This window comes from Peromyscus californicus, unplaced genomic scaffold (genome assembly GCF_007827085.1).
Source record: "Peromyscus californicus insignis strain IS unplaced genomic scaffold, ASM782708v3 Scaffold_12__1_contigs__length_115047231, whole genome shotgun sequence".
NCBI classification, from domain to species: domain Eukaryota; kingdom Metazoa; phylum Chordata; class Mammalia; order Rodentia; family Cricetidae; genus Peromyscus; species Peromyscus californicus.
The window spans coordinates 63,133,488-63,155,970 of NW_026294413.1; the positions used below are offsets into that span (position 1 = coordinate 63,133,488).

The 22,483-nt window shown below is 47.8% G+C and overlaps 1 protein-coding gene across 10 annotated transcripts in view; it reads right to left on the reverse strand.

The window, feature by feature from the left end:
• The window catches only part of Spata13 (spermatogenesis associated 13), a 222,753-nt gene that overhangs the window by 26,889 nt on the left and 173,381 nt on the right, over positions 1-22,483 (reverse strand). The window contains exon 1 of one of the 10 annotated variants that reach the window (XM_052733043.1): positions 9,443-9,669. The exons of the other annotated variants lie outside the window; for them this stretch is intronic. Within the exon in view, the coding sequence (XP_052589003.1) occupies positions 9,443-9,497 (55 nt within the window). The 5' untranslated portion in view covers positions 9,498-9,669. Of the gene's footprint in view, positions 1-9,442; positions 9,670-22,483 lie in introns of those variants that run through there. 10 annotated transcript variants of the gene reach the window in all.

Genomic DNA, 22,483 nt, shown 5'->3' on the forward strand with positions numbered 1-22,483 from the left:
GTTCCCTGAGGCTGGGGTCCCCTGCCATGTGCAAACCCACAGTGTTGCTTTGGTGACCCCTCTTTCAGAGACAGCCTGTTAGTTCAGAGGCTGTATATCCATCAGTGTTGTCGAGGCCCTGGGTGCTGATGAGTCCAGGAATCTTGGACAAGCTAATGTGGTGCAGCTGAGTGGGAGCTCTGGCCCCCCAGTGGCTGCTGGCTTCCTGCAGTGTTAGGTCCCTTCTCCCACCTGAGCCTCAGTTCCCATCTCTGATTGCAACCAGAGAAGTTCTGGCTACCGTGTCGTGAGCTGCCTTGGAAGTGCCTCGGAGGAGTGAGTCAAGGTGTTCCTGAACTTGAACCGAAAACCAGGAGGCACAGGAACACTCTCAGGAGCTCCTACACTGTCCTGAGTCTGGTGTCTTTCTGACTCCTCAGAGGAAGGGCAGGTAGATGGACAGGGGTAGTCATTGTGTGTGTACATGTGTGATGTAAATCTTCAGCTTCTCCTTCCTTTCAGGGATGCAGGGCGCGCGTGCGCGCGCGCGTGTGTGTGTGTGTGTGTGTGTGTGTGTGTGTGTGTGTGTGTGTGTGTGTGGTCTTGAGGAAGTCAGACCTCAGCAGTCTGAGAAACACACTCAAGCTCATAGGACAGTGTCTGTTCCCTTGAAATCTTAACTTCCATTCCCCTTCTGTGGTCACAGGCCTTGCAGGTGCAGAAGGGGAAGGTTACCTATTACGTGATCTACGGCACGATCCTGGGGTATATGTGTGGGATGCTGAGGAAGGAAGCCTTCGGGAAGGAAGAGTAGTTTTTCTGCCTGCCTAAGTCAGCTGTCTCAGGCACCACCGACAGCACTAAAGATAAAAGCCTTTGTGAACTCGAGGTGGGGGGCAGAGAGGCTGCAGCGGAGAGAGACACAGCTTGTAAGAGGCCTGGTGGGGCTTGCCAGGTCCACAGCTAAAAGGTTCTAACGATCCTGGGTGAGTAGCTCATAGACAACCCTTGATCTGGCCGGGGCCCAGAGCTGCAGGAATCTTTGGATGTCAGCCAGCAGTGACTTGGCACTGCCCAACACCACCGGCATTTCTCCTTATCACATTTCAGCTTTGGCTGAGCCAGATTAAAAAAAAGAAAAGAAAGGCATCTGGGCCTCTCAGTCGGAGCAAAGCCCTGAAAATGACATTTTCTCCCTCAAAGAACCACTGAACAATGCTGACCAGTGAGAACTCTGCCACCCGATCTGCCTGTTGCTGGGAAAATCAGTCTTTTGTTTTTCCTAAACCAGCAACTATCATCTAGAATCCACAACTGACAGGAGTCTAATATAAAGGATTCACAGGGAAAAGTGCTAGACTTCACAGGAGACAGGGATGCAAAGTGACAAGGACAAATGACCAAATGACCTCTGAACTGCTGCTACAAATGCTTCCAAGAATGAACTGGGTCATGAGACAGATCTGACACCACAGTGAGCCCTTGCTGAGTACCACAGAAGCAAGGTGGCTTCCATTAGCCCAAGTACACTGACTCAGTTTCCCCACCGGCCGACTGGGGTGGGCGTGGCTAGAGGCAGAAGACATGTGTAGGGAAAGATGCCTAGCACCATGATGAGATGACAAATGCTGGCAGTGAGGACCACGCCAACCTCCCTACATCCATCACTACACAGGCACACACGTGCACGCTGCAAGGCAGGTATGCTTCTGTCAATACTTCCCAGGATGCTGTGCCGGCCTCACTTTCTGGCTATAGAACCATGGGCAAAGACACTCAGTCCCTTTCCTGCCATCCAGTCCTGCCATCTATAATGGGGGCAGCATTCCATGGTTTATATACTCAAAGGCCATTCTTCCTCTCCTGCCTTTCACATCCTACCTGGACTCTGCCTTCCCCTCCAAAGGGGACAAGAACCCAGCCAACTCCCACCTGTCTCCCAGTACTAGCCTGGGTCACCCTAACAGGCTCACTCAGCTACCCCTTGCTGGCCTCCCTGCCTCACCCCACCCACTGCCTGTTTCAGGCAGCGATTACATCACTCCTAATTCAAACTGTATCTCTGCACACGAGCCACAGGGGAGAGTCAAAGCCCCGAGGTTTACCACATACACCCAAACCATGTCTTCCTGGTTCTGATGGCATCCTGACCCCCTCCACATGACATCCCTCCTCAGACAAGACTCCTACTTCTTGACCATCCCATTTAAAAACCGAATCTTCAGGAAGAGGCAAGAAGATTGCTACAAGGTCAAGGCCAATCTGAGCTGAGTATGGAGACCCTATCTCAGTTAATCAATCAGTATAAATAACTAAATGCATTCTGAAATGAAACTGGGGGCTGGCAAGATGGCTCCGTGGTAAAGACACCCACAGCCAGGCCTGAGGACCTGAGTTCTATCCCTAGGACTCACAAGGTGGAAAGAAAGAGCTGATTCCCACTAGTTGTCCCCTGATCTCCAGATGCACATGCATAAACAATAAATAAAATGATTAAAAGAAAACTGTACAGAAGTGCAGAATATTCTTTCACTGAGTGCCGTGTGGTGGGACCTCAATGGTCCATATCTTCTCCCTCCCACTCCAGGGCAGCACTGGCCACCTCTGTGATCCCTGCTCCTGGTAACAAGATTGAAAACCTGTGTGACAGACAGTAAACACGGACTGGTACCAAAACTTCAATACTTCTACACAGTTCTGGGAACAGCAGTCACTGTTGAGTCCCTGTCCCTTTTAAGCTTTGTCCCTGGCTCCCAGTGAGGCCTCACGGCATCCTGACTCGGTTTGCCTTCCTTCTTTGTCCTCCACGACCTTAATGATAGCCAGGATTTTAAGTCCCTCCTAACCCCCAGGACTCAGTTCCCAGGCCCATGGGCGAGGTAGAGAGACTTTATTTCTACATGCTCAGCATCCCATGTAAACACCTGGTACGGAAGACACTCGGGGCTTTTCCAAACAGGCTGCAAACGGCCAGAGGGGAAGCCAGGTTCCAAGAAGTTACACAACAGAGTAACACGGTGCCAGGCCAGGCTAGGATGGACACCAGGTCTCCTTGACTCAAAGCCCAGCACCCACCTGAGATTACGGCTAGAAACTCCTGCAGTTAGTCTTCATCCGCAGCAGTTCTTCGTGCCTCCCATCTCCCTCCCCAGGCGTGGTCTATGCTGCTTCCACCCTAAACCCCAAATCCTGGTCTCATGGTCTCACAAAAAGCTCCACCGTGGTTTTGTCTGCAGCATCCAAGACCTCCTTGGACTGACTTCATCCTGCTTCCGTGGTACGATTGGTGCCAGACATTTGCAGTAAATGATCTTCAGCCGAGCTGAACACTGCTAAAGGGGAAAGAGTGGCTGAAAAACCCTGGCGCATGCCCGATGGTTGCCAGAGCCCATGCTCCCCTCTGTGGGCCACCTCTTCCCTGGGCCCTGTCCTTCCGCAGTCACTTCCTGTAAGCTGCAAAAGGCTTCGAATTCCTCTGCTATCGATGGGAGTTAGCAGAGGTGACGTGTTAACTCACGGTAATTTTGTGTAATAAATAACTAATATAAATCCTCAAAGTGTACTTCAGTAAAGCCAAGGGAAATAAAAAGAGGATTGTTTGTTTTGGCTGGGTGTTTCGAGACGAGTCTCACCATGAACATAGCTCAGCGGCCTCCTCCTATCTACCTCCTTCTCTCCGACGCTGTGATTATATGCGTAGACCACCACCAACGGCTAAATAGGTCATGTTTTCCTTTTTATTATGATTTTTTAAAGCTCCAGCTTAACCCCTTTAAAGCACAGTTGGGTAACGTTGCGCTCCACAGCTATAGATGCACCTCTAGAACCCTTTCATCTCACAAAACTGAACCCCTATACAAACACTAACTTCCTTCCCTTCTCTCTCCTGCCCACTCCTTGACAACCACCTCTGTTTCCTGTTTCTGTGATTCTGCTTCAGATAGTTTGTGTCCGAACCATGCAGCATGAGCCTTGCAGTGGCAAGTGTTTCACTCAGCGTGATGCACGCACGCACGCACGGTCTGTCCATGTTGTCCAAGTCAGACTCCCCTTCCTCGGAAGGCCCTGTGTGCCTCCCCTTCTGTCCTGCTTGTCTGCTTCCGTGTGGCTGGGCACACTGGGTGCCTGTCCCTCTTGGCCACTGAGAACAATGCTGCCATCTGCATGAGTGCGCTCATCATCGCTTTGAAGCCCTGCTGTCAGTTCTGTGGGTTCTGGACTCAATCAGAAGAGTGCTGGCGTGGCTCATTCTGCTACAAGATTTTTGTGAGCTTCCATATTGTTTTCCAAGGTGGCTACATCAGTTGATGTCCCCACTGCCAACTCATGAGGGCACAGCTATCTATATCATTTGTTTTGTTGAAAAATGTCAGTATGAAAAGACACTTTTTCTCCTTTCAACACTGTTATTATTATTAAAACATACTTAGATCACTCCTCATTTTCTATAGTCCTTCCTATGCCCCAACTTCCTCTCAAATTCATAGCCTTACTCTTTAATTATTATTACACACACACACACACACACACACACACACACATGAATAAATATGTAAGTACAACCTGCTGAGTCTGTTTAGTGTTGCTCCTATGCACTATGTAAGGCCTGACAACTTGGCATTGTGTAACCATTTCGGAGCGCATCCCTGAAGAAGACTAATTCTGCCTCTCTCAGCCAAATAATCCTGTAAACATGGAGACAAAGCTGCCCAAACCAAAGTCACTTTAAGATCCCCAGACTCTTAGGCCTCATCCACCACAAGAGACTTGCTAACTAAAGCTTTAGCCTAATTCAGGAAGGACTCCCTTTATCTTCTTTTTTCAATTTTTTGCACTACTGGGGATTGAACTCTGGGCCTTGAGCACACTAACTAAGAGACTCTCTACCCTCGTCTTTTAACAGATTTGGCTGCTAGAGACAATTCTGGAAAAACACTTTTCAAGAACCCACCGGTTCCAGATACACAATATAGTGGGTTTACAACACTCTGGTTGGACCACCGTGGTAGGCCATCACCCTTAGGAAGGTTGTTTCCCTGGAGTACTATTTATATGTTCAATTGCCCTGTCCCTTACACAGTGGCCTCTAAAAGTTTGTTTGAGAAGACATCTAACTTCCAAGTCTGTGACCTTGGATGAGGGAACAACAACTCTCTAGCGGACATCTGAGAAACCTCCAGCCAGATACAACCCCAGGAATGGGTGCAGAAGGCTGTGTGCTACCTACAGAGAATGGGCCAAAGGCCTAGGCTCACTGGGCTACTGGTAACAGAACTGTTATTATGAACCTAATCAGAAAGGGTGCAAGTTTCTTAAAAGCCAACAAGGAACAGCAGCGATGTTCCTCATGAAATCAGCAGGCCATCCTGCTAAACTCCAACTCTACGTTCTGACCGAGCATCTGATTCTAAAGTGGAGTTTTGACAAGAAATGACATCACACAGCATCAGCACAGGAGCCATGTTTTGTGCCCCCTTCCTGGCTGTACTCTGGAGAACAAACCCATCCACAGTGCCTGACCCAGCTTTCTTCTCGGGACAAACGAATCTCTTTCTCGCTGGCTTATTGTTGCACAAAGTGACAAAGTTTAATTTAAAAGCATTGGACTGCCTAGTCCCAAGAGCTTGGTCTGGTCCCATTGAGGCTACCTTGGGAAAGCCATGATCTTTGAGCCTTTGCTTTCTCATCTGTAACGGAGAAAAAAACACCCCTGTGTGAGGCGGATGCGGAGGTGAGAAGTACCCAGCCCTTCAGCTAGTCTTCAAGGCTGAGCCTGGAGGTGGCACAGCTGGGAAGGGACAGCCTGTCACCCACAGACTTGCTAATGCACAGTGCCCTTTCCCAGCCAGCCAGCTCCTGGTGGGGATTTCCCCAAGGCTTTGTTTGGGGAAATTCCCGCACTCAGAATAGTCTGTTAAAAACACACATTTCAGAAAACCTCCTGCAGCTCACTCCACTTCCTCCAGGCTGAGATAAGCTATTCCAGCTTCCCCGTCAAAAGCGGAAACGGCCTCACTGGCAGGCAGCTGTGGTTACAGCTGAAATGCTGGGCCCAGTCCTTCCTCCCAGAGAGCACCCTCAGGCCACCTTGATACCCACAGAGGAAACCAACAATGTCCACAGAGCTGCAGGCAGGCGTACCTGATCCACTCTTCAGGGGTCCTCCAAAACCCAAGGACATGGCTCCCTGCCACATTGGAGAATGCTTAGAAAAATGAAAATCCCACCTTTTCTGGCTATTTGATTCTCTGGCCACTTGAACCAGAACTGGGTTAGGAGCTCAGAATTTTGTTTCCAGAAGCCCCTCCAATGACTTTGATGCCTGACAGAATTGAGAGGCAGTGGGCATTCAGGCTAACCTCATACCACAGCACACCGGTGGACCTGCTCTACAGTGTGTGTCTGTGGCCTGCCCCCACCACACCACACCACAGGTTTCGGAGTGATGGAAAGCGCTACTGCTGTGGAGTGCTCCGGTGTTCCTGCTCTGATGGGAGAAACTGTTTGCTCCTTCCCTCCCCAAACAGCTCAGCGTTCTGAATCATTCTTTAGAGCCCAACTGTCTCGTCTTAGTGGAGGGTTCCTCGGTTTTCTAACTGTCTCTCATCTATGCTTTGATCCCCCACAATAGCCACCTCTTTCCATATACCTCCCACAGGTACACAACTGTCTTATGCATCATCCTTTACCATTATTACTGTTATTTTATTTGAGTTAGTTATGTCCACGACTAGGTCCCACAGACCTTAAGAACAGGAACTCGTGAGCTACTGCTGCAGGCCGAACCAAATAAAGCATGAGACACCGTTCACACTCAAATATAAACGACTGTTATCATGTCCTGCTGCCTTGAAATCCATTCTTCGAAAATAGTTATCTTTGCGTTTCTGGAGCACACAGGCCAACAATATGATCCAAACAGACCCTAGAAATAGACACAGGCACCCTTGCTGATAACTTTTCACAACAACTAAGGATCTTTTAAAAAGAATGCTCCTCATTTAGCTCTCACCAGCATGCCTCATGTTTCTGGCTGTCCAGAGCTGATAGGAGGAGGTCATATCACAACGGAGCCTAACTAACCATTCCAAACTTCTAGAAGTGGATTCATTTTTCTGCAGATGGCTTGCTAAGTCTTCAATTTCATCAAGTAAGCTACCAATGAATATATCCGTCCTCCCTCCCCCCACTCGGCCACAGTCAGCTTGCCTGGAGTTCTGCCATCCACACTCTGGATCACTGTGCTCATCTGTAAAGCGACTAGACAGGATGGAATGGGAGGAGATAGGATGGGATGGGATGGGGTGGGATGGGTGGCCTGGGCAGCTGGGCACCCCAGGGTACCTGTCTCTGGGCCAGCAGCCAAGAGGAAACTGGCATCTCTGTACCCTGTAACAAGTCTCAGCTTTACCCATGACATGCCCTGGAGTGTCTGCTGTCCCCTCAGCCAGCTGTCCCACCTCTGGGGGTCCCTGGTTTTGATGATGGCTGCCCACATCCATCCTTGCTGACTGACACCTGAGGGGTTATCCCTCCTGGATTCCCTCTACCACTGATCAGGTCTAACTGCCACCTTGCTGGTTGGAGGAATTAATCAGGGAAGCCAGGCAGTACCCAGCATTGTATTTAACACCTAACAAATGTCCTGAACTATTATCAGCACCACTTATTTATCTAGGAAGAGGCTGTGGCTCAAGATCAACCAGCTGTGGTGGTATGCCACACCTATAATCCCAGTCCTCGGGATGGTTAGGCAGGAGAATCCTGAGTTCAGGACCAGACTGAGTAGACTATGAGATCCCATTTTAACTAAGAGACCCCCACCTTTTTTTGTGGGGGGAGGTTGGTTTTTTTGAGACAGGGTTTCTCTGTGTAGCTTTGGAGCCTATTCTGAAACTCGCTCTGTAGACCAGGCTGGCTTTGAACTCACAGAGATCTGCCTGCCTCTGCCTCCCGAGTGCTAAGATTGAAGGTGTGTGCCACCACCTTTAAAGACCCAAAACAAAAAAAAAACCAAAAACTGGAAATAAAAAAAAAAAAAAAATGGGGGGGGGGCACACCAAATGGGAGGAGCATCCCCCAGCTGACCCTGGGTTCACTCCCCCATCTCCTGCCCTCTCAGAGTGCCCTGTGCAGCAACCCACCAATGGGGGCTTCAGTTATTTTGGACAATTATTAATTCCAAGGGAATCACACTACTTGCCATGATTTCACTTGTGCGTGCCAAGACTTTGAGACAGCTCTTGAGAGCTCATGGCTTGAGTGAAAGTCACAGAGTAGGGAAGTACAGCAGGCTGGCTGGAGAGCTGCCCTTCCACAGTGGCACAGCAGAGGAGTTGGTGGCTGACCCTCTACAGCTAGGCTGGTCACAGAGGCTGAGTACCCATCGATGCATCCCCCAAGGACAAGCCTCCACCGAAGATTCCGGAGTACTGTGCATCTCTGGTAACATGGGGGGCAAGGAGGAGAGCACTCCTCCTGACAGACAACCCAAGGTAGAAGGGGCTGCAGGAAGGTAGGATCCCCAGCCCTCATCATCTCCCAACCCCTCTATTCTGGCTTTACTCTGCTGGGCCATGTCTGATGACAGAATGATTGAGCCTGTCACTCACTCACACTGGTCTGGTTGGATAATCCGCCAGAGATAGCCGCTGGGACCACCTTCCTGCCCTATCTCAGCTGGCCAAGAAGAAAGCACCAGCTACACACAGTCTCGCTGCTGGCAGGGCCCGCCTTCAAACTGTCAACTACAATTCTCATTCATCTCAGCACACGTTTCTGGCATCTATTTACGGCAAGACCAAAGACAAGATCTGTTTTTAGAGCATCCCATGGCAGCTGGGGAGAAATCTTCCTGTGACTCGCCCCCGCCCCCCCAACACATACCTTATTTCCTTAGGAATGCATGAATTACAACTTATAACTTCCTAGAATAACATTTTTAAACATTTAAAAGAATTCGCTTTTAAATACTCTAGCCCAGTTACGGATAAAAGAAATATTAGCCAGTAAGGGCAAGATGAGCATAACGCACTATCTGCACCAGGGCAGATGACTTTCAAAGCAGTAGATATCTAAAGCCAATTCTCAGCTGGAGGCCTTACCCCTCCCCCAGTGCAGGAAGGAGCACTTACATATCTCTACACACAGGCACACAGGTATCCCCTTTCAAAAGGAAGAAATTTCACGCAACCCAAACAAAACCCAGTAACAATGCCACAGCAAACACCAGATCCCACCACTCATAAGAGGTGGTCCACACTTGACTCTTTACCATTTCATCTTCTATTCTGACTCTATCATACCCAAGATCAATTTCTCTCATGGGAGGAATGAGATTTTTCCCTTTCCTCCCAGGCACACTCACAGCGGATTAGAGAGGAGGGGGAGAGGAAGAGGTGAGCTGCAGCTCAGAAAGTGAGTGGAGTCAGCAACCTTGCCCGCAGGAGAACCGCACACATACCCATGTGAAGGCTTTCCAGACTCCAAAATCTTGCTATCTCTCCTCTAGCTACCATCCTTCTGTTTAAACACACACAGCGGGTTGAGGGTGTCACCCAGGAAGCAGGTCCTCAGCTCATTGCGGAGGGTGGCCGGTCAGGCAGGCAGCTGCGGGAACTCTGGAGTGCTGTGTGCTCTCTTGGCCAGCGCTGCCCAGAAACTAACAGCCTGCTGCCAGTGACTCAGGCTTAGTCGCTCCAGCGACATCGCCACGCGCTGACTTTTGGGAGGAAATTCTAAACGGAGCGAGCGGCTGCCTTGGAAAAGTGCAGCTTTTAACTCCAACCCCCAGGGCTGCTCTAGCCCTGCAGAGCACTTTCCCAAGGCTGTTTGTTTCAGAGAGGAAAGCACAGAGGTCACTGAGTTTGAGAACGGAGTTAGGATTTCACAGCACGGAATGCCAAATATTTGAGTTATGATGCTACAGAATACTAACCGTAATTTATGGAATCACTAAAGAAGGGACTTTTGTTTAAAAGATATGTGTGTAAAAAATGCAAATAGACAAAAAGATAAGACACATAATAAGTATGTGTATGCTTTACGAAAGTAATACTTGTAATCTGCTATTATGTAAAATATGGGCTTTGTTCTAAAGGAGGTTCCATTAGATGACAGTGTGAGTTACTTTTTAATTCCTTCATGCTTTTCTGTATTTTCCAAATAAAGGGAAATTAGCAAGTTGTTCTTTTACATTTCGACACAGCTGTCAACAGTGTGCTTCCTTCATTTCTTCTGGACAGGAAGTCACTGCCTTTTAAACTTTATGAACAATGCGTTGATATAGACAAAACAGCGGTCCCATGACCATCCTCCACATATGGGTTAAAAAAGCGATAAAGACAACTGGTAAAGTGAAGTGGTGAGCTTGTGTTCAAAACCCGAGGAGTCGAAACTCACTGCTGCCCTTTCTTCATGAGACTAGAGAATCCCAGTAACAGAAAAGTAACTAATGCAGCAGTTGGTACCAGAAAGTGGGCTGTCGGTGTGAAGAAGCGGATCGTGTTATTCTGTGGGAGAATATGGAAGATTTTTGGACTGAAAAGGTGGTTGAACGCTGTAAGCAGTGCCCAGCAGTCTGTTCAGCAGAAGCCTGTAAGATAACAGTGCTGAGAGCAAGGTGGATGATGGAGGCCCGGTTCAAGAGGTCTCCAAGGGGAAAATACTAGCAACTGGGCTAGAGGCTACTCATAGGATATTTGACAAAGAATCTGGCTGTGGGCAAGCCTTTAATCCCAGTATTCAGTCTGAAGGAGGCAGGTGGATCTGTGAGTTCAAGGTCAGCCTTTTCCACAGAATTGAATTTTAGGACAGCCAGGGTTACACAGAGAAACCCTGTCTCAGGCAAACAAACAAACAGAAGGAGGAGGAGGAGGAGGAGGAGGAGGAGGAGGAGGAGGAGGAGGAGGAGGAGGAGAAGAAGAAGAAGAAGAAGAAGAAGAAGAAGAAGAAGAAGAAGAAGAAGAAGAAGAATCTGGCTGCCTTTCACCTGTGACCTGAGAACTTTCTTGGGGCTATCTTAAAAAGTAATAGACTAATTTCTCTGGTGAACGGTATTTCAAGACTGCATAGTATTGAGTCTATGGGATGGCTATTTTTTTATATAATGCTTATGGAGGTTCAAAGAGCATGTAGGGCAGAAAGGAATACAGAATATGTGGTTTGGAGAGACAAGGAACACTTCAGAAGCTGAAGGCTGTAGCCAAGGCAGACGCTGTAAGAAAAGTTGTCAGAGATCAGCATCGTGAAGAAGAAGAAGCCTAGGGCTCCTCTCAGGAAGGAGGGAAAGGCGCCCTCAGGGCAAGACTCCACTTCCCAACTAAACTTCCCAATGGAGAGAGAGGGAGCCTAAGGCACTGTCTGCTCCTAGAAAGCAAACTCTAAGAAGGTTGCTGCTAATGAGGTTCAAGGGGGGCAGGATCCATTCTGAACCAGCAGCCAAACTTGGCAGGCGTGTCCACATGGTGTTGCTTTTAGAGGCACGAAGGGTTCAAGAGAGAAGGGCATTGATTCTTCCTCCACGGCTTCAGAGAGCCACTGAAGACAGGCCTCGGCATGGAGGCCCTGAGAGGGCGGGAAGCTGTGAGAGGCTATTGTACGAAGCTGTGAAAGTGAAGCCTGGCTTGCAGTGGAGACTCCAGATGTTGGAGATGCCAGAGTTGTGAGACATTTGTGGGGGAGAGCTGCACACAGGGAGTGAAACCAGTCGAGAGAGAGAGAGAGAGAGAGAGAGAGAGAGAGAGAGAGAGAGAGAGAGAGAGAGAGAGAGAGAGAGATTATAGGGAGCAGAGCTGGAGGGGCCGAGTCATCTAAACCCTTTGACACTGGACTTGGAGGTACAGGATTTGGTATTTGTCCTGCTAGATTTCAGTCTTGCTATGGTCCAGTCTTTGCCCACTATGTCCCCATTCCTCATTTTTGGAATGGTAATGTGTATTCTGTGGCATTCATTATATGGTGAAGTATGTAATTTGCCTTTTGATCTTACTGGAGGGTATATTTAAGAGATGGCTTCAGTCTCAGAAGAGACTTTAAACAGCACTGAGATTGTGAAAGACTATGAGGGATTTTGAAGTTGGACTAGACGCATTTTGCATGATATGATCATGGGGGCAAGGGAGTGGAATATGGTGGTTAGAATGAGAACTGTCTCCCATCTGGATACTTGGATCCCAGTTGGTGGTGCTGCTTAGGGAGGTGTAGGTAGCACAGCTCTGCTGGGTTAAGTATGTCACTGGGTGTTGGGATCTGATAGTATACAGTCTCACTTATTTCCAGTTCACTCTCTCTGTTTCATGTTTGTGTTGGAAACATGAAACATGCTCCTGCCTCCATGCCTGCTGTTTGCTGCCATGCCTGCCTCTCATTATGGGTTCTTATCCCTCTGGAACCCTGAGCTCAAATAAACTCTTCTTTCTGTAAATTGCCTTGATCACAAAACAGGACAGTAACTAAAACAATCCTTTAATCCCAACAGTCAGGAGACAGAGGCAAGAGGGTTGGAAGTTCAAGGCCAACCAGGTCAACCTAATGGGGCCCTATTTCAAAATAAAAACACTAAAAGAGTTGAGAACCAAGTGCTCTCTGAAGAACAACCTTGAAGGAGAAGTGCCACTCTGTGCCTTCAAAGCTACTGTAGTTTGTCAGGGTCATGTGGACTTGAACACATCATGCCACAGGAAACTTGTTATGCTTGACTTAAATGAAGGCTCCCACCATTCCCCTCCCTTCATATTCCACCTCCTCCCAAACTTGCTCCCAGACACTCTCCACAGACACCAACTAGAACTCAGACTGATGCAGACACAAACACAGGACTGTTGTTGAAAGATGCTGTCTTGGCGGTTTCTCAGAAAATTGGGAATCGATCTACCTCAAGACCCAGCCATACCACTCTTGGGCATACACCCAAGGAATGCTCAATCATACCACAAAGATACATGCTCAGCCGGGCAGTGGTGGCATACGCCTTTAATCCCAGCACTCGGGAGGCAGAGGCAGGTGGATCTCTGTGAGTTCGAGGCCCACCTGGGCTACAGAGTGAGTTCCAGGAAAAGCGCAAAGCTACACAGAGAAACCCTGTCTCAGGGGAAAAAAAAAAAAAGGAAACATGATTAACTATGTTCATAGCAGCCCTATTTGTAATAGCCAGAACCTGGAAACAACCTAGATGCCCGTCAACAGAAGAATGGATTAAGAAAATGTGGTACATATACCCGATGGAGTACTACACAGCAGAGAAAAACAATGACAGCATGAAATTTGCAGGCAAATGGATGGAACTAGAAAAAAATCATCCTGAGTGAGGTAATCCAAACCCAGCAAGGACAAACATGGTATGTACTCACTCATAAGTGGATTCTAGATATAAAGCAAAGAACAATCAGACTGCAACCCACAGAACCAGGGAGGCTATATGGCAGGGAGGAACCTAGGATGACTGTGGTTTAGAATAAGTTTTGGTTTTACTCAAAACAACAACAACAACAACAACAACAAACAAACAAAAAACAAAACAAAACAAAAAAAGATGCTGTCTTAATTGGAGAGGTGGTCCAGCATTCCATCAAGCCTAAGTTTGATTTTCAGGACTTATATAGTGAAAGAAAACTCTCATAGGCTGTCCACTGCCTTCCATGCAAACGGTGGCATGTGGATGGATATATGTGTGGGCACACACAGATGAGTAAATGCAATTCTTAAAAACAGGAAGGGGGTGGCAAGATGGTTTGGCAGATAAGAATGCTTGCTGCCAAGCCAGACGATCTGAGTTCGATCCCTGGAACCGGTAGGGTAGAAAGAGAGAATGGACTCCTCCAAGCTTTCCTCTGACCTTCACACACCTGCTGTGGGTTCTCTACTTTCTGAAACCTGGGAATGAGACACAGGGTCTTCTGAGGGTGTCCTTTCTGATTCTACTTTACAAAGACTGGAAGAAACACAAGCCATAAGCCGGAGACTGCTTTCACTGCTAGAAGGTGGGAAGTGTTCATTGCCGGGGTGAACATGGTGGTGTATGCTTGTAATCAGCACTGGGGAAGCTGAGGCAGGAGGACTGAGAGTTCAAGGCCAGTCTGGGCTACATACACAGCAAGACCCTGTACCTTATGAAAACAATAATCATTAAGTTAAATTCTCTATCATGTTTTTCTGAGACAGAGGCAGGACATTCTGTTCCTGTTACACCTCTTGATTACAGGCAATGACAAGCCATGAAATACCGGCTGGAGAGTGGCTGCTGGAGCTCATGTAATCTCGGCCTGGGGGCAGCAAGCTTCTGGCAGTTATGGGCTCTTCCTAATCCTTTCTCTGAAAAGGAGTACAATTTCTGGATTCCTCGGACTCTGTGGAATCCACACTGTCTCACAGCAGGGCTAGGAACAGCAGTCAACTATCCGGTCTTAGCAGCCAGCAAAACACTAATAGCAAGGATGTGCCTACAGATAAGTAAATGGATTCATCCTGTTTTACAAATAAGTACAGCCAATGCCATAATCCCTTGGTATGCAGTATACCGCACACAGAGACAGGGATGATGGGACAGGACACGCCACCTCTACACCTGACAAAGTTGGAGTCACTGCAGCCTTAACCAGCTTTCCTTGCAGCCCAGTTACTGTCACCCTCTTCGGGTGCTCAGCCACTGAGATCGGGCTTCACAGTTCCTTTTTTATACTGGGCTTCACTCTGTAGCCTGGGCTAGCTTTTAATTTTTGGCAGTTTCCTGTCTCACTGTTCCAAGGTCTGGGATTACAGGTGTGATGCATCGTGTCTAGCTCTGACTCTTCATTCAAAACAACTTTTGAAAAAACAGTATGAAGAAAACGTAGGAGCGGCTGGGCATAGCAAGGCATGCTGTAACCCCAGCAGGTTAGGCATGGTGGGTCATGCTATAATCCCAGGGCTTGGGAGATGAAAACAGGAGGGCAGCTTCAAGGCTATCCTGGGCCATACAGTGAGACTTTGTCTTGTGAAGGGGCCCCAAAATAGCTTGACCACACAGCAGCCATGACAGGCTTAGGGGAAGTACCTGACATCCCAAATATTCCAACGATTAGATAAGGTGACAAAATGTCCTTGAGTCTAGCACACACCTATTTTGTTTTACAGATACCCCTAGACAATTGTCAGTCAATCAGGGTCCTGAACTCTGGAAATCCCCTCACCCCAACCTCTGCTATAATAAAAACTCTGCCCCACCTGAGCTCAGGGTTTTCTGCTCTCACTGCTGTGTCAAACAGAGGGACCAAGCTCTGGAGCTTAAAATAAAGGCTCTTTGCTTTTACATGCGGGACTTGGTCTGTGTGGTGGTCTTTTGGGGGGTCCCCTGATCTGGACATAACAGTCTCAAAATAGCAAATGGGGTTGGCAAGATGGCTCACTGGATAAAGTCACCTACTACTACAAGGCCTGACTACCTGAGTTTGATCCCTGGGACTCATGTGGTAGAAGAAGAAATCCAAATCCCACAAATTCTCCTCTTACCTCCACACAAATGCTACATCACTCACTATATGAAAATAAAATTGAAGAAAAAAAAAGACAAAGAAACAAAAGCAAATATACCCTGAATAATGGCCGGGCAGTGGTGGCACATGCCTTTAATCTCAGCACGCAGGAGACAGAGGCAGGCGGATCTCTGTGAGTTCGAGGCCAGCCTGGGATACAGAGTAAGTTCTAGGAAAGGTACAAAGCTACACAGAGAAACCCTGTCTTGGAAAAAAAAAATGTGAAATACCCTGAATAATAATGATAATAAAGATCAAACCAAAAGGATTTTCAGGGGTTAGGGGAGTAGAGGCCATGCTGGGCAAGCATTTTCCAACCCAGGCTGGTCTCAAATTCACAATCTCTGGCATATTGAGACTGCAGGCATGCACCCCAATATAATGCTAAAAGGTGTCCCACATTTACCAGAACCTGCCCACACATGTGAGACTCACACCCCTGAGCCCTGGACACTGCCTTCTCTTTTGCCCTTCGTTCTAATAAAATGCTGAGAGGAGTCTCAGGGTAATAAATTTGTAGGTAATCCATGGGCAATTACGTGGTGACTCAAGTTTTGGACCACAGAATCAATGGAAAAGATTCAGTAAAGGTTCCGTCCCTAATGACCTGAGTGTACATATTTTAAATCAGCTTAAGCTATATCTGGGTGTCCTACAGAGCTCTAAGCCACTCTGTAGAAAGGGTGGCTTGTCTGGAATGGGCCACTGGCAGGTCTGGTCAAGTAAGTGACTGAAGAGCTCACTGCTCATGCCCTTGTGAGATGCCCCCTAATTGATCTCAATAGTTACTCACACTGTACCAGGTCAGTGTTCCAGCTCTGAGTCAGAGATTATCAATTCATTTCTCCCTTTACTGGTGATTTGAAGACTCTGAGACAAGTAATGTGCTTGATGAGCAGGTCTCAGTGGTGGAGTGGGATCCGATGCTGGCTTTTTGACCCAAAAGCCTGTTCACCAGAAAAAAAATCACTCCAACAGTGGTTAGGACAGAATGATGCCAGATGAGCTGCACAAGCCTCCTCTCCTCTCCGATCGCATTACTTTATTCTCTTAATTGAACCCAACTAAAACAGAACTATGTGGCCTGTCCTAAAGCAAACTATCAATATATCAATCTATTCATTCTAAAACATTCGAAATAGAATTTTGAACAACTACACACACACACACACACACACACACACACACACACACACACACAGATTTCAAGGGCCTGTAAGATGGGTAGAGGCACTTGTGACCAAGCCAAACGACCTTAGTTGGAATCCCAGGGCCCACAAGGTGGAAAGAGAGAACCAGTTCCTGCATTTTGTCCTCTGGCCTTCACATGCACGCTGTAGCACATGCACCCAAAATAAATAAATGAAATAAAAATAATTCCAGAGAGTTTTACTAAATTTAACTTTGTGTTTTAGCAGGTCTTGCTAGGTAGTCCAAGCTGGCCTTGAATGCCTGATCTTCTCACCTCAGCTTCCTGAATGCCTGGATTACATAAGTAAGTGCACCACCAGTGCTACAGGACTCTATAGAAGGAAGAGGGTGGCACACAGCAGCAGAGTGCATTGCCTAGCATGCCCACAGCCAGTACACACACACACACACACACACACACACACACACACACACACACACACACTTTGCAAAGAAATGTGCTTCTATAGCTTCTCATATTTCAATTTATCTAACTGGAAAAAAATCAAAACATGACATAAACAATAAGCACCTATGAATAAATCCCCTCACTTTTAAGGGGAAGACGAGGAGCTGGGTTAATATCCAGAGTATATTATTTTTTTAACTGACACAATTCAACAACAAAAAATATCAAACAAAATGAAAACTGGGCAAAAATTCTGAGCGGACATGTCTCCCAAATGGCCAATCAATATATGAACATATTGTAGAAAAACAGACCAGGGAGATTATGTCATAATCATAAATCAAGGAATGAAGCCTGATCCTAATCCTGATCCTGATTAGTCTCAATAACAAAAACCTGGAGTCAGATATTCAGGGTGAAAGCTGAAAGATCAGAGAAGCAGAGCAGCCAGCCACTAGAGAGATTCTTACCTCTGTGAAATCTCAGACCCAATCAGGGAGATCCTGTCTCCATGAATCCTCATACTGAATGGGGTGAGATCCTGTTTCTAGGAATCCTTAGACTCAATGGGGGTGGGGGTGAGGGGTTCTTGTTCTATGGATTCTCAGACTGCGGGAATACAAAATGCAGGAGATCCTGTCTCTACTGGCTTTATAGTCCAGTCTCCACCTCCCTAGTGCTGGGATTAAAGGTGTGAGCCACCACTGGGCTCTGTTTCTCCTTTAGAAAGGTTTAATCTCGAGTAACCCAGGGTGGCCTTGAACTCCTGATCTTCCTGCTTCCTACTCCCAAGTTCTGGGATTAAAGGTGTGAGCCACCACTGCCTGGCCTCTATGGCTAATTAGTGGCTAACTCTGTCCTCTGATCTCCAGGCAAGCTTTATTTGTCAGAACACAAACAAAATATCATACAACAAAGGACTGTCCCTCACTATTTTGTGGTGCTGGGGATGGAACTGAGAACCGCCAGCATCCTGGGTGAGCTCCTCAGCCCAGCCACAGCCTCCTCAGGGACTGAACTTCCTGACGTTTGTGTGTTGTTACTTGCACCAAAACCCTTTAGCAAGGGTGATCACTGATGCGTGCCTGTTAATGAGCTTTCAGATGCTGCCCCACAGGGCTAGAATAGTTTCTAAATCACTACAAATTGACCCAGGGCACTTACAGGATACTTTCAGTTATAAAATGTGGAGGGCACCACCTGGGTTCAGAAAACTATCAACTACTGCAGTCTTCACACCCCGACCCCTCCCCAGCTTCTGCTGTCGGGTTCCGCTCCAGTACAGAACCCTCAACTACTGCAGTCTTCACACCCCGACCCCTCCCCAGCTTCTGCTGTCGGGCCCTGCTCCAGTGCAGAACCTGAAGGCTCTTTGATCAAGGTCACCAAGCTCTGCCAGGCCCTGAGCCCCTTAACTGCAATGATTCCTTCCGGCCAGTTTGTTGGTATTTGGCCTTTTTCTTGAAATGGAGTTTCTCTGTGGTGTCCAGGCTGGTTTTCAATTCCTGGGCTCAAGCACTCTTCCTGCCTCAGCCTTTAAACCAGGGGCACAAGCCACTGGGGTCTGTGTGCAGTCTCATTTGCACCAAGGAGCTCCTCCAAACTCCCAGGTCTCTACTTATCCCTACTCTTTTCTATCTTTGTGAATTCTTTTCCCGCCCCCACCCTCCACCTCTGGTCCAGGAAGTCCTTACCTTCAGCCTGGGTCCCTCTCCCACTCAACAGAGTCTTGTGATCTGGGGCCTAATGCAGACTAAGCTGAGGGCTCTGGTTCCACCCACGGGGCTGGGAACCTACTCCCTGTCACCCAGGCATCAGTGTCAGCATGGCCTCCTCCCTTGCCCACAGTCTCCAGACGATTCTTTAGACTTCCAAGCTCTTCACTTCCCCAGTACTACTGTGGTGTTCTCCTACTTCTGAGCTGCATGGCAACCTAATAAGGCAAGAGACATTCCTATTCACAATCTAGCCCACGGAGGCTCTCCAATGTAAATCTGATCACCTCTCTCCAGCTCAAACCCCAGAGCAGCTCCTGGCTGCCCAGGCCCTCCTCCTGCCCTCTGGTAGCCGAATCTCAGGTTTAGATGGCACTCTAACCTGTCCTCCCACCAGGAGCAATTTGGGCAGCTCGAACTCCCACCTCGGGAGCGAGTCACACTGACCCACAGAGTTGCACCATAATCAGTTCGGCTGCAAAGAGTAAAGCAGCAGCTTGGTCAGGATGACAGGGGACTGGGTTCTTCCGGCGCACCAGCTTTCTTGCCCAATCCACACCATGATGCATCAGTTCTGACTTCCTTAGCACAGCAGTGAAGCCAGACACCGGCGAGGCAACTGAAGTTCAGATTCCTTCATTCTTCCTCTTTTTCTCATGTTTAGAGTAGATCTTTGAGAATGTCACATACTGTGTTTTGACCATATTCATTTCCTCTTCCAACTCCTCCCCAATTCACCCTTTTCCCAGCCCATTCAACCTTGTGTTCTACAAACAAACAACAACAAAACACTCTGATCAGGATCATGTGAACCCAAATAAAGGCTTTCTTCCCCAAATTGCTTTTGGTCATGGTCTTTATCATAACAATAAAAAGCAAGCTAGACTACTACCTATAGCAAAGGGTCTCATATATAGTAGGGATGAAATACTCTGTTCATTAAGCCCAAAACAGAAAGTTCTTGCAATTTTTAAAATTCTCTCTCTCTCTCTCTCTCTCTCTCTCTCTCTCTCTCTCACACACACACACACACACACACACACACACACACACACACACACACACACACACACATGGATAGAGGTCAGAGGAAACTCCGGATGCCAACTCTCACCTTCCACCTTGTCTTGTGACAGGGCTTCTTGGTTCCCCAGCTCTGTAGGCCAGGCTAGCTGACCCCTAAGTTTCCAGGGACTCTCCTGTCCCACTTTCTGTCTTCCTGTAGGAGCACTGGGGTTAGAGACGTACGCGCTACCACCCCCAAGGGTTACACTGGCTCTGGGAATTTGAACTCCAGTCCTCATATTTTCTCAGCAGGCACTTCAACCCCTTAGCCATCTCCTCAGGGCTGGTTTTGGGGGGGCGTGGCAGCGGGCAGAGTCTTCTACTGCTGCTGGACTTGGCCTGGAACTCATCTTGTAGTCCAGATTTATTTTAACTCCTTACAACATTCCTGCCTCAGCTTCCCAAGTGCTGAGATTACAGACATAAGCCATCACGCCTGGCTTATTTGTTTAATTAATTTATTCTATTGTATTATTCCTTGATAATCTCATACATGTATACAACGTATCCTCCTTATTTGTTCTTGAGGCAGGGTCTTACATTGCCCAAATACAGTCTCTATAGCCAAGGATACCCTTGAATCCCTGATCTTCCTGGCTCTACTTCCCATGTGCTAGGATTAAGGTGTGTACCACCATGCCCCAATGTTTTAAAAAAGAAGTTTTTTTGAAGACACAGCACATTTAAAATCTAACTTACAAACAAGCAAAACAAAAGGAAGGGGAGTAAAATGAAACCCAAATAAGACAGATGGAAAACAAAATTAAAGACTAGCCCTGGCCTCTATTCCAGGCCCCTAGAGCATGGCTTGGCATGTCCCAGTCCCCCCTCCCCCCATTACAGGATGCAGAGGACAGACGGTAGCGTCACAAAATAGAATAATCGGTTCAACTCGCAAAGGCAGGAAACTTCCCTAGATGATGCCAACCAGGCCCTCACAGCAGGCCAGATAGCAGTTCCTAACAGTTTCAAACTTAGCAACTGATCATAAACACACACAGAAGCAGTGCCGGGCAGCACCGTGCTGTGCGAGGCAGGTACATACATCTCCTTCAGTTCCAGGCCAGCCAGGGCTACATAGTGAGACCCTGTCTCAAAAAAACCACAACTAACAACCCCAAACACTGAATCAACACCAAGGTGCTCTTACAACTGATACCAGCTCCAAATTAGGGTAAAGAAATGCGTGCATAAATTTTTGTACTTCTGAGTGAGGTGTACGTTTTACTATAAAATGGAAGTGTCCCTGCGTTTACACAATTGAATTTTGAAAAGACGGGCACCTAAACACTGGAAAGGGCCTGGTATATTTTCTTATTTAGATAAAGAATGCTTAAATCTGTGTAGTAAATGTTCAGAAGTTGATGCACACAAGGGAGGCGCTGGTAGGTTGCCTAGCTGCAGCGGCGGGGATGGGGTGGGGGGCGGGGGATCGCGGGTGGGGGCGGGGCCCAGGGAGGAGCCAGACAGGGAGGCAGCCTCAGGCTGAATCAGAGGGAATGTTAGGCATTTCCAGATCCCCTAAGTGCCCACCAGATGGATGGCTTTGTCTCCCGGGGCTTCTACAAGGCTAAGTTCATGCTTTCCTGGGGGCACCCCAAAGTTCCTGCTCCCTGTATGTTGGGAGGAACACCAGGACTGAAGACTCAGGCCAGAAGCCACGCCCGGTACCAGTTTCCAGAAGTCAGTAACTATGGACCCACCCCACAGGGTCCACACAGAAAGAGGGCAGAGGAGCTCCTCACTACCTCTTCAGACCATTCTCCTGGCCCATACACATGCCCTACAAGTTTTCCACGTAGGTAATAGTGGGGGAACCGCAGAATCAACGGTATGAGAAGCAGCAAGGTTTTCTGTGGTGGAAGGCACTGACTGCCATGTCTTTTTTGAGGGAGGGCAGTTTCCTTAAAATGGTCCTCAAAGGCTAGAGACATGCCTAGGTAGTTAGGAGAGTATACTGCTCCTGCTGAGGACCTGAGTTCGATGCTCAGCACCCATGTCCCAAGGCTCAGCAAGGCCTACAACTCCAGTTCTGAGAGGACCTGACACAATGCCTTTGGCCTCCTTGGGTGCCTTCTATCATGAACATATACCCACACACACCTGCGCAAAATGAAAAGAAAATTGTGATGAAAAAAAAAATTTAAAAACAGTTCCCACATTCTTCTTAAGGCAAAAGGTAGTCGTGTCCTATGCTGAGGTTCTTTTCTTTTAATCATTGAGAAATCTGTGCTATATAGCTGTAATTCCAGCTCTCAGAAGGGAGCAGCTAGAGACCAGCCTGACCGACACAGTGAGTTCCAGGTTAGCTGGGCTCCAGAGTGAGACGATGCCTCAAAAACCTAAACTAAAAACAACAGAAAAAAGAAATGCCTTTGGAAAATGTAATTCTTATTCCCCATGCTTAGTTCTAGCTTTGTATTTGTTTTTGCAGACCAGTGTAAACACAGTGACCAATTCCACTCCATCTGTAATACCTTCACAATTTGTTTAACATGGGCCCCCACATAACTTAGGCTAGTCTCAGATGACTGCTCTCCTACGGTCTTCCCAATGCTGGGATTACATGTGTGTGTGTGTGTGTGTGTGTGTGTGTGTGTGTGTGTGTGTGTGTG